Source organism: Paramisgurnus dabryanus, chromosome 4 (assembly GCF_030506205.2).
Source record: "Paramisgurnus dabryanus chromosome 4, PD_genome_1.1, whole genome shotgun sequence".
Taxonomy (NCBI): Eukaryota; Metazoa; Chordata; class Actinopteri; order Cypriniformes; family Cobitidae; genus Paramisgurnus; species Paramisgurnus dabryanus.
In genome coordinates this window covers 19,963,471-19,976,300 of record NC_133340.1, presented here as the reverse complement: position 1 = coordinate 19,976,300, position 12,830 = coordinate 19,963,471, and the positions used below count along the sequence as shown (strand labels likewise).

Genomic DNA, 12,830 nt, shown 5'->3' with positions numbered 1-12,830 from the left:
TAAAAAGACACTACCAGTGTTCATTTTATTTAACAAAAGATGCAACATGCAGTGTGTGTATATATGTATTTATTTATTTATAATTTTCAGACCTTAAATGATGGTTTATACTTAGTTTAAAAGAAAATGCCTCTGTAGAAGTTAGGTTATATTGTTTTATAAGTACGTCGTTCAGTGGAGGCGTGGCGGTGTTGACGGGGGCGTGGTTTGATGGTTTGTATGTGGGAGAAAGTATCTGCAGGATTCCCTTCAGTCTCTATCGTGTTTTAGACACGCGCGCGAACATGAGTGCTAAATTCTTGATATATCTTTGAGGTCTCGTCCATCACCTCGTCATGAATGGGTCAAGAACTTATTTTTTCCAATGAATTTTGTTTCTTGACGGATTTGAGCAGATCTTTAGGTTTTGGAGGATGTTTTTGGTAATTCTATTATCAGTTTTTGTAGTTAGTGGATCTGCACAATACTCCAGTGACCAATGCAACTGGACTGGAAGGTGAGAATTTGTCAATTCATTTTTATTTAACTTTTATTAAGCAATTTAATGTTTTGCAATTTTGTATAGTTATTTATGTATAGTTATATATGTGTTATGAATTAATTATTATTTTTAAAGTAACAAAAAGGTGATTTCTTGTTTATTGATTGTTTTGGTAACTGTTGCTTAATTCAAAAGATGCTTACTTTATTTCGTTCGTCGTTTATTTCGTTTAGTAATAGTAGTCTTGGATTAAATTCATTCATTCATTCATTATAACAGGTCTTTTTACTTTTCATATTATACGTTTTGAAAGTCAACGTTGTAATCTAAAATGTGATTCAATGAAGATAATGGGAAGTCTGGGCATGCCCTTTCATTGCACTTGTGTTGACATGTTCGGTTCCGGTTCTGTTTGTTGATTCCGTCAAATCGGGAGTGAAAGGAAAGGGGTTGGCTTGTTTAAGGTACATCCACGGCGTAAACGAAAAAGTAGTAAGAAATGTTATGATAAAAACAATATTTTAATATAACATATATGTCTGTTTTAAACAGCTTTTAATTGATGAATCGATGAAAAAGAAATGAATCACTAAAAGCGTTAAAAGACCATTTTTGACATTTTCTGTGCCAAGTCTCTCTCTCACACACGCACACTCAATCGCGGTCCCTCTTTTTATTAACTCTGTTTAACATTCAGAAAGGGCACTGAATTTAGGAGCTTGCACCTTTTCCTCAGTCCCTTTGTTTCAGTCTTTGACTGAGGTGAATATGGCCTTTATTACACACTCCACGGCTTAATTCCAGAAAACCTCTTAATAACGTTAATTAAAAGCCAGCCGGATGAAATGGGGGAATTCGGGGTCAGGCGTCTGCGATTGGGGTTTTATTTTCTCTCGAGCACATTTGGCACCGTTTTAAGTAACGCAATAGAGCAGAAACCAAACCCTCAAGAGAAATGCGTTAGTTTCATTATAATGCCATGTCACGAACGGTAATACGATAACGCTTTAAGTTTGTACAATCAGTGTAAATTTTATATATTTATATATATAAGATGGGATCACTCTTTGTATACCGGTCTCTCCTATCCGCATCAGCCTAAAACTTTAAATTTTACGTAGTTTTAAAGTTTTATATATATTTTTAATTATCGCGATGCCTGCATTGCGGTAATTTCTTTATACGGTTTTCCGCCTTCCTTTTTAGCCAGTGTTTTTTAGGCACAATTTTATATAATTAAGAAGTGAATAATAAAAACAGCATATCAATTATTCCTCTTAATGAGTCCTTTTTAAACATGAAAAGAGATTTGTCTGAGCCCGTGAAGATTTTATGGTCATAAATCCAAAAACAGGCACAAACGTTATAATCATGTCTAACTACGAAAACCACCACCACAACTTAAGAGCACTTGCAGAAACATGAAACTGTCACATCTGGGTGACAGCTTGTGCAACTTTTTACACAAGATATCTTTCATCTGTTTACCTGCTTATCCTCATCATTCATCATAGATGAGCTCTAAATACAGATACAATCAATATTGTATGGCTTCAGTGATAGTCAAACATTTGGCTTTGGAATTACTTTATTTGTTTTGACATCTGATCTGTCCTCATGTAACTGAAAGCTCTTGTGAGGTCCCAAAGATTTCTCTGGAGAGGTCACACTCGCACTTAACTTCCAAAAAATGTCTTGAGGCTCGGGCTGACTTCCAGAAGATCAAAATCAAGCCGTAAACTACCATAATTGTGGCCTTGAGCAAGAAACTTAAGGGGACACTCCACTTTTTTATGAAAAAAGGCTTATTTTCAAGCTCCCCTAGAGTTAAACAATTGAGTTTGTAATCCATTCAGCCGATCTCCGGGTCTGGTGGTACCACTATTAGCATAGGTTCGTATAATCCATTGAATCTGATTAGACCATTAGCATCACGCAATGATATCATGCAGTGCACTTAAATAGTCCCCAGCTATTGAAAGTTAAAAGGGGACTATTTTCGGGCACTTGAGTAATATTATTGCGCCTGCTGCACCCATGGTAGGGCAGCAAAGTCCTTGATTATTACGCCAGAATGAGAGTATAGTTCCTAGAAAATCGCAACTTTACATTTTCTGTCGGTCTTGGTACAAAATGTAACCACAGAAGAGTCAAGTTTTAAATAGGAATAATATCGAAACTCTTTGCTAATTTTTGAGCGCAATGCTAATGGTCTAATCAGATTCAATGGATTATGCTAAGCTATGCTAAAAGTGGTACTGCCAGACCCGGAGATCAGCTGAATGGATTCCAAAATGGTCAATTGTTTAACACTAGGGGACCTGGAAAATAAGCCTTTTTTTTAAAAAGTGGAGTGTCCCTTTAACCTCAGGTTCCTCCAAGGGACCATCCCTGTAGTGTTCCCCTAGACCAGTGGTTCCCAAACTTTTTCAGCATGCGGCCCCCCTTCTGTACGGTGCATTCCTTCGCGGCCCCCTCAAAGAAAATTTGTGACAAAAAACTGTTCTAAAACTCAAAATTTAATAAAAAAAACATTAAATTATTCAAAAAAAGTAGTGCTTTTGGTTTCTAGCCTTATTTTTTAGGTTTAATTACACAGAATTCATGATAAATTAATGTATTTCATAAAATGTCATAAAACTGGGGCCCCCCTGGCACCATCTCGCGGCCCCCCAGGGGGCCCCGGCCCCCAGTTTGAAAACCACTGCCCTAGACGGTAGAGTTTTGGGTGTGACAGAGAACCTTACAAAACTCTTTATTTAGTGGCAATGTTGCATTGCAAGGATGTAAAGAAAAATGCAAAAGTATTGATCTATTGTGGAACCAAACTTGAGAAAATTGACTTGGATCAAATTGTGCTGTTTGAAAATTGTTCCTAATATTAGATTTAGCAGACTCTTTCCACACCCTCAAAATTCCTATTCATCAGAGATTTCTCTAATGTGTTATAAATAGAAGCATCTACACAACCATTTTACTCCTTTGCTGCTGTTTTGCAACCACTTGATTATCTAATTTTTCATTCGTTTCTTTCTTCGAAGTGGTCTAACACATGAGTCTCATGCCCGGGATGTGGAGCAGGTTTATCTGCGCTGTGCTGAAGGCTCTCTGGAGTGGCTCTACCCCACAGGGGCCATCATAGTCAACCTCAGGCCCAACCTGCAGACGTCTGCAGGGCCCGGCGAGCGACTGCACGCCTGCATCAAACCTCGCAGTGATTCTCGAGGGGCAGTGCTGTATGTGGAGCGGGCTGGGGAGCTGAGACCACTGCTGTCAGAGGCAGAGCAGGCCGCTGGTCTCGTACGCTGCTTCAGTCTCCAGGAGGGGGCGCTGTTTGTGGAGGCGGCAGGCCAGCAGGACATCAGCAAGAGAGTCATAGCATTTCAATATCAACTGATCTCAACAAAGATGACAGGAGATGAGCTCTACTCACCTACAGGTAAAGAGAAAGTCAGGTGTACACAATAATATTTTCAGATTTTTTACTATTTTTATTAAGGGTGTGCCGATCCGGACCTTTTTTGCTGGATCAGATATTGGACTAATGGGGTTGATCCAAATCCGATACTGTGCACTACTCGTGGTTGTTACTGTCAGACTATTACAGTACATTCAAATTCTTCCTTATATATTCGGCAGCTTTATGTGAAAAATAAACACATCAAAACTGGTCAGGTGCTCAATGGAAATTAAACGCGTCATACACACACAAGACAGTATTTCATTTTAAGCATCTGATTAAAAAATCTCTACTGAATGAATGCAGTACACTACGTGCTGAGCATATATAAGGAAGCATATTATTCTGCGCCCCGGAAGTGCAAAAAGGACAGGATAAATCAAGTGCATCATTCTTCTTCCAGGATGCACATAAGCGTAAATGACCAGATCACATAAGTCCACTCAAATTCTGGCATTTTTAATAAATATTTAAGAACACTTAACATTCTTTTTACTTGTAACTTATTTAAAATTAGTTTTTTACACTTGACATGATATTCTCCTGATTTTGTGTGTATATTTATTTGTTTGTGTACACACACACACAATTCTAAATTGATAAAGAAAAATATTAGAATCAGGATTGGTCGATACTCAGAATTCAGGTTTCGAAATCGGATCATAATAGAAAGTGGAATTGACCCACCACAAATTTTCATAAATGGTGTATTTAAGATATAGGTATCTAATGCAGTTTTTCAGTTGACATATAGTTATTTGTAACATTTCCGTCTTTATCGCCATCTCTGTTTGATAGATCAAATTGCTAATTACTGGAGTTATTTTATTTACGCAGGTTAAAGTCAAATTAAGTCAAACTTGCATTAACCACAAAATCATAGGTATTTATCCTTCTTGCTCAATAAACAATTTAACACATTTTTCATTTTTAACAAAGAAACTGCTGCTTTAATGGACCAGTATGTAGATTTTTGGCGGCATCTAGACCATCTAACAAAAAGCTCAGCTCATGCAAAACAACTACTCTCCCCTGATCCTTAGAAAGCATAATGTACCACTGAAACCTGTTAAAATCTTTGCAATCTTCACAATGCTTCTTTATTTCAAATGTAATTTTTATTTCACCCAGTCCGAGTGTGTGTGCGACAGAGATGTGTGTGAGAGGCCTTGAGGGTAGAATAACAACGCTGTCAACCCGTTGTCATTCAGATGAAAGATCAAAGTTCAGGAAGGTAGTAAAATGTCTGCCCTCCCTGACCCTATAAACTCTGTAAGACAGACACAAAGATCGCCGCCGATGCCCCTCCCTGGGTCTCATGTTCTGTGTGGCATAAGAAAATAAACTCTAATCAAGAGGTCAGGCCCTGGTCAATCAGCCTCTAGTGCTGCCAATCACAGAGCTCTGCTGAGGGCCTCCGTATGATTGGCCTGATGGTTGCCGAGGAGACTCTCATTGGCTGCTTTTGTATTTGGTATTGGCTGTCCATGTGAGGTAAATTAATGTTGACTAGGACATCACTGTGGAGAAACAATAGCTTAATAGTTTCAAGGAAGATTTGTAAAAATATAAATCTGGTTTAACTCATTCTCGTTCCACACACACAGGGAAACACAAAGTGTTTTAATTTACACATTTCTTACCCAGGTATTGGTTTTAAAAACACAGTAAAAAAAATATTGCCTCGCTCACTTCTCTTCTCAACCAGGAGGATTTATTAACATTCAAGTCTTGAGGGATCTCAGGTCCTCACCTGTCAGTTTCACTCACTCTGTAACGTTTGAAGGCCTCCTCTGATTGGTCCAAAGGGATTTAAGTGAGAAAAAGTGTGTGTTAGTAGGCTAGCATTGATTTACCTTGCCAGACTATTATAAAGACTAGCCTTGAAACTGAGCTCGGTTTTCCTGTAGTTCAATTTATAGAGCACTGCTCAGCCACAAAAGGTCATGGGTTCGGTCCCCAGGGAACACACATGCCGATGATATGTATACCTCGAATGCACTGCAAGTCAATTTGGATGCACCTAGCAAATACATAAATAAAATTAATGTAAGATTTGTGATTATTATGAAATGTTTTAGCCCAACTCATGAAATCCCACTATTCAGTCATCATGGCTCTGTTGTAGCCGTACATTTGCTAACACTTGTGTTGTGGGTTTATATTAAATGTCGTTTCATCACATCATTATGCTAACAGCTGATCTGAGGTCTGTCGTTGGAGCTTAAGACAGCATCCTGTTGATAATCAAATTACTCTGTTCATTTTAACACTTCGTCTGTGGTTTTGTACTATGCATTCACCCGGGGCCTTAGAATGGTTTTAGCGAATTGCTAAAAACAGTAGCCCCTCTCTCTCTCTCCACTGCAAGCCACACAAGTTGAGGATTCAGGTTACTTTATACTTGAAGTCAATGGATATGTTGAAATTGTGTCAAGTCTTTGCATATGTTTATTTTAAAACCTTCACGTGTTGTTTTGCGGTTTAACGTTACTAGAGATACTTACAGGGGTTTTGGACTGGGGAGGGGGGTGATGATAATAATGTTTAAGTGGGGTCAGAGGTTAAACATCACACAGCTCTGGGTACAGCTGGAATCTTCCAGGTGTGACGTAACACAATCCAGACGTGTCTGAGGTGTGCGTGTGTGTGTGTGTTTGGAAAGGAAATCTCAAATTTCTGTTTGTAATGCCGTTACAGTAGAATACAACATTTGGTTAGTAGTAGTGTTAAACAGATTGTCTTCTACTCATGAGTGTGTTTATGAAGTTAGCAGGTTTAGTCTGATGTAAGTACTGTCTGTCTGTTTCAGCTTCATGTAAACCCTGCAGTGATGAGGAGGTGCTGATGGCCCTGTGTACCAGTGACTTTGGTAAGATTCTGCTCTCTTCATTGTTCCTTCCTCTTTTCTTTTCTGTTGTTGTTTCTTTTTCTTCTTTCATGTCTCTTCTCTTCTCCTGTGTCTCCTCTTTCCCTTCTCTCCTGTTTCCTCACTTGTCTCCTTTTTTCTCTCATTTCTCTCGTCTCCCTTTTCTCTTCTCTCATGTTTCCTCTTTTTTTCTCTGCTTTCTTCTCTCCCGTCTCCTCTTTTCTCTTATGTCTCCACTTTTCTCTGGGATCCTCTTTTCTCCTTTGTTTTCTCCTCTTTTTTTCTTCATCTCGTGTCTCTTCTTTCCTTTTCTCTCTTCTTTTCTCCTTTAGTCTGTCTTAACTCCTCTTTTCTTCTTTCTTTTTTCCTCTTTTATTTAGTCCTTTCTCCTCTTTTTCTGTCTCCTTTTCTTCTCTCGTCTACTTTTCTCCTATCTTGTTGGTTTTCTTCTATCGTTGTTTTTTTTTACTTCTCTCTCATCTCCCATTCTGGCATTAGTTTAAAGGGGCCATGGCATGAAAATCTGACTTTTTCCATGTTTAAGTGCTATAATTGGGTTCCCAGTGCTTCTATCAACCTAGAAAATGTGAAAAAGATCAACCCAGCAACTTAGTTTTGGTAAACCATTCTCTGCAAGCACGTGAAAAATTAGGTCATTGAAATTTTGCTCTACTTATGATGTCATAAGGAGTAGAGCTGTAATCGGGCCTTAAAAGTTAGGCCCGAAATGTCCGGAGCCCGACAGAATGCAGCCCGAACCCGAACGTACATTTAGATTGACAGCTTTTTAAAAGCCCGAACCCGTTTACAGCCCGACATTATTTAAATGTGCGCACACACACAGCTTTTGTCAAGAATGAGAAATTTACACAGGTTTTAACATTATTTATTCATGACTAATAATCTACACGCCACTTGGAAGTTGAAACAAAGAAATAAGTAATATGTAACATTGTAACATCTCATTCTAAATAGGCTTATGCAATACACTATAAATATGCCAATAAAATTATTATTTCTTAACGAATTAAATTAAGATAATACATTCTGAATTAAGATGGGTATTTGGCAATAACGAAATTAAGAGGCAGGCTCCGCGGGATTTGCGTCGGCACTTCTCTCCATTACTGCCAACATTAGTCTATATCCTCTGTCTAAATTATGTAAGACTCGATTAATATTTAGTTATACATTGAAAAACCTACTCACCAAGATTAGGCTACATGTTTTTGATGAGGAAAATCATTAAATCCACTGTAAATGAATTCAGCGCGATCCTGCGCTACTGATTTGAACTTGACCGCTCATTTACCTCACAAAGCCGGAGCGGAAGCCCGAGCCCGCCCCGAGCCCGTGTAAAATGTTAGAAATGAAGCCCGAACCCGCCCGAGCCCGTCGGGTCCCGACGGGTCCCGTCGGGTTCGGGCAAAGATCTTCAGCTCTAATAAGGAGATCTTATTATAATAATACCGCTCCTTAATCTGCACTATCCAGTTTTAATTGCAACAAACCACCATCATTGTGATCAGTGTTTGAATTTCATCAGCTAATTTGCATTTTAAAGGACACACGCAAAACGGCACATTTTTGCACACACCTAAAAAGTGTAAATTTTAACATGTTATAATAAATTAACTATATGGTATTTTGAGCAAAAACTTCACATGTGTACTCTGGGAACACCAAAGATTTATTTTACATCTTAAAAAAGTCTTGTGAAATGGCCCCTTTAATGTGGTAAATCTGGCATAAGCAGATGAAACATTTTCGAGTTAATATTAAGATCTCTTACTTTAAACTGTAGACTTGTTCGCCAAGTCTAAGCATAATTTGAAAGATTTACTGATTTTACGAAAGGCACTTTGTCAGGGATAAACTTTAGTTTGAAAAGCAGGAGTCTTAAATAGTTATTTTAGTTTACTCTACATTCAGTCTATGAAAGTTTTCCTTTACTGTTGAGGTGTGAATTGTCTCTCAGATAACTGTGTCTTTGTCTCGCAGCGGTTCGTGGCAGTATTCAGAGGACTGACGAGGAGGATGAAGATCAGACCACAGTGGTGGTGTCTTTGAGTCATGTGTATCGCCAGAAAAGTCGCGTGTTCGTATCTGGCGGTGGGGGGTGCGGGCGTGGCCGGTGGACGGGTCGCATGAAGATTCCGCAGCATTGTGGCCCGCGGGCGGGACAGGATGAGTTTCTTTTCACAGGAGCTGTGAGATTTGGAGAAGCTTGGCTGGGATGTGCTCCTAATTATAAAGATTTTCTCAACTTCTACCGCTCAGCCTTGGACTTAGGAACAAACCCCTGTCATGTAGACACAGACTGAGAAATTTTTTAAACTGATGTGAAAATCTCACAATTCAAAACTTCTTAATGTCGCTTAAAATACTTAATTTGCATAAAGTCAAATATAATTTCTTATTTATTTCTGAAGTATGACTCGAACATGTTGTTGGCAGGTTTCAAGAGATTAGTCCCTGTAGGAAAGTTGGACTCGGACGGAGGTGAGATTGAATCACTCCATCATCAATGACTCCAAAGCAACAAAAGTTTGTTTTGTTTTGTTGCCTTATTTCTGAAACTGATATTAAGAAAGTGTGTTGTAACACTTGTAAATCAGAGTTTATGAATCTGTTAACTCTTGCTTGCACACGTGTGCCGTGAGAGAAGGTTGCTAATGCTTTTGTTTAAAGCTTTTTTTTGTTTAAAGGTCGATTCTTGACCGATTTCTTTTCCATGTTTATGGGCATGTTTGTATGCTCACATGTGAGATGTGTGTAAATGATGTGTATTTCTGCATAGTTTTAATGAGTTTGCCGTTCATGTTCCCTTTCAAATTTTCCAGGAATAAAACAGACCCTTGGAAGCAAAATGATTTGACATTTGAAATTTTTTTCAGTGTTCCAACTGAGGAGAAAAATGCCAAATCTTTACATTATTGTATTTAATGCTTTAAAGGCCAGTTTTCTCTTGTGCTACCCTCATAGCAGAGAAAGTTTATTGAGAAGCATGCTGAAAAAGTTAGTTAAATTGGTTCAACTGTCAACGTGTTATCACAAGCTATCTAAACATCCAGAAGAATAACACATTTTATGTAAACTATTTCACCACACTAACCCAGGTAAAAATAAATTATACTTGAATGTACTAAAACAATACTTAAATATCGGCAAGTACATTTGTAGTACTTTGTTATTTTTGTGCCAAATAAAAGTGTAAAAGTTATACACTACAAATATTCTAACTAAAAGTATAAGTTTACTTAAGTAGTACCTTAGTGCACTTGAAAATAGTATACTAAATACCAGTAGGCTAATACTTCAATTGATTTTTAGTGCCGAAAACAGCAGTTCCAGTGCAGATTTGGCCTGGAGTCATCTGTTGTCTGGGTTAGATGGTCTTAAGTTTGTTTTCAGTACTAAAGACTAATTATTGAATATTCAATACAAAATGAGTGCCTGAATAAGTACATTACTTGAGTGAACTAAAAATTTAATCCTCTTTATTTAACTGGTAATGCAAGAATTCATATAATGTTTATAAGGTAAAAATCCTCGCTCTAAATGTAATATTCTGTTGTTTTATGTGTTTTCGTCTCTTCCACATTAACATTTGTGCCAAATATTTTCAGTGAGTAAAGACTGTAAGTGAGAGAGACTTTCTGAAACTCTCAAATCCAGATGATCATTAATCTTTTATGCAAAACATTTCAGGCCAAAATCTCTGAACTGAGTTTTAATGCTCTTTTGGACTCATGCAGTGGACTTTTTGGCTAGCGTGAGGGACGCAAAATCTGTCCCACTACAATTTAGCTGCCACTGATGTTCCATGAGATCTTTAGCGTTGGGTCATTGCATAATTTCATTGCACTGAATTTGTGTGAATTTGGCTTTTGACTTTGCTATGAGAGACACAGCAGAGGTTCAGATTTATAGTCTCATTCATTGAATCCAGAGATCTGAGATGTAACTGGATAAGTGTTTTGTACCAAAGTTTTGGGTTTCCAGACTGAGAAGCAAACAGAAGGAAAGAGAGAAAATAAATCTAGTGTTTCTTTTGTTTGCTTAGAGATACTGGGCAAACATCCCTCCATTCATTCAACATCTCTCTCACACACAAGAATGTGACTGTGCTGTCATTACATGAGAACCATGACAACAGATAATTGTGTTTCCATGGATACGGGGTTCTCATGATGTCATGGCAGCATTGTTCAGAGTCCAGACGACTTTGTATGTGACCGTTAGTTCCAGCAGCCGATCGGAGGCGGGCAGACGGCCAAACACGGTTGACTGAAGAATGAAAAATTGGAAGAATGAATTTTTCTTTTGCGTGAAATGCATTATTAATTTAATTTGTGTAAAAGTGTATGCGTGTTTGTCATCCGAAGGCTTTTCTCTGTCAGCTGTCTCAAGTACGAATGGAACGAAACTACAGATGTGTGCCATGGTTTATTATTAACAGTGCTGGGTCATATTCAAAAAGCGTGCATGGGTGCGCACAGATTTAATCGTAAAGTGTGCGTACGCAAAAATCCCACAGCAAAGTCCATATTTATAAAAACAGACGTACGCACTTTTGCTTATCTGATTGCGGCATGGTTTCGGGAATAAAAGTCATTCTTGCTGCTCGTAAAGGATTTAAACATTGACAAGTGCTCTTTTATATGTCTATGACATTAATTAGGGGTCGTTTAAAGGGGCCATGGCATGAAAATCTGACTTTTTCCCTATTTTAGTGCTATAATTGGGTTCCCAGTGCTTCTATCAACCTAGAAAGTATAGAAAAGATCAACCTAGTAACTTAGTCCTTATGATGTCATTAGGAGACCTTATTATTATAATACCGGCTCTTAATCTGCACTATCCAACCACGGCACAGCCATTTAGTGCAGAAAGAAAGAGAGAGAGAGAGAAAATTAAGTTTCCATTTCATTTTTTTAAGCATTTGGAAGATGCTTTTATCCAGTGCATTACATTTATCAGTATCCCAGATAGCAAGCAACCATTGAAATAATGTTAAAAATGATTGATTTAGTGGGATTAACGTTGACAAATCAACATCACATTTGCACCCTCCATTAATATTTAAAACAGATTGACATTTCAATAAACCACCATTATGGTGATCAGTGTTTTCTTTAGTTGGGCCCCTGTGTGTTTTTAATGCTAATGTTTTTATGTTGAAGCAATGTTTTAAAATACATTTGCTATTGCAAAAGCTCTAATGTGATCAAGTAATTGACCAATTGTTGTAGATTTATCTAAATGATATTTCTTGTGCGTGCGGTGTTAATGTGAAAACATTGAATGATGTTACAACGCTAGTTGTAAACAGTGTCAGGAGTGTTATTTTTAGAATTGTATAAACACACTTGGAACTGAATCAATCTATGAAACTCATCAATGATGATGATCAACAAAAGTTCATTACACTCTAAAAAAGGCTGGGTTATTTTTGACCCATAATGGGTAAATATTGGACAGAACACACCACTGGGTTAAAATTGACCCAATGCTGAGTTGTTTTAACCCTACTGCTGATTATGATACCCATAGTTGCATAACATCAACCCAATGTTGGGTCATTTTTAACCCAGCATGTAATAATAACCCAGCTATTTTTAGAGTGTATAAAGCTTCATGCATGCATTGCAGTTGATTGTTTTATCTGAATTAGTTTGAAGATTGTCACCATTGTTGAGATTTGTAGAATGATGTGTAAATGTGTCAGTATTTTTTTGTTTACCTTGTCACGGTGCATTTACAAAGCAACAAAAGGATCAACGTCATCAAGTAAAGCAGCATAACTTAATATCATCTTGACATCTTTATAAAAAGCAACCAATTGCAACTTTGTAACACATCTTTCTTTTCCAATGCACGTGTGTTTCTACATAAACACATACAAACACTGAAAAAAGAAAGATTTCACTTAGTGAAAGTCAAGGGCTTAACTAAAGAAAACTTTACATTAAAAAACAAGAATCAAGGGCCTAATTAACACCTATCACCATAATAAT

The 12,830-nt window shown here is 37.7% G+C and overlaps 1 protein-coding gene across 1 annotated transcript; it reads left to right on the top strand.

Annotated features, from left to right (window-relative positions):
- The first annotated feature begins 259 nt into the window (after positions 1–259).
- metrnlb (meteorin like, glial cell differentiation regulator b) lies at positions 260–9,683 on the top strand. The gene is made up of 4 exons (XM_065274387.2): positions 260–496; positions 3,523–3,920; positions 6,754–6,813; positions 8,812–9,683. Exons 1-4 carry the CDS (start codon positions 414–416, stop codon positions 9,132–9,134), a joined length of 864 nt encoding a protein of 287 aa, XP_065130459.1. The 5' UTR covers positions 260–413; the 3' UTR covers positions 9,135–9,683.
- The last annotated feature ends 3,147 nt before the right edge of the window (positions 9,684–12,830 follow it).

Excerpts from the sequence above, each read along its gene's own strand:
- metrnlb (XM_065274387.2), top strand. The coding sequence starts at position 414 with ATGTTTTTGGTAATTCTATTATCAGTTTTTGTAGTTAGTGGATCTGCA. Across the intron at positions 497-3,522 it reads CAATGCAACTGGACTGGAAG|TGGTCTAACACATGAGTCTC; the intron begins GTGAGAATTTGT and ends CTTTCTTCGAAG. Across the intron at positions 6,814-8,811 it reads CCTGTGTACCAGTGACTTTG|CGGTTCGTGGCAGTATTCAG; the intron begins GTAAGATTCTGC and ends TTTGTCTCGCAG.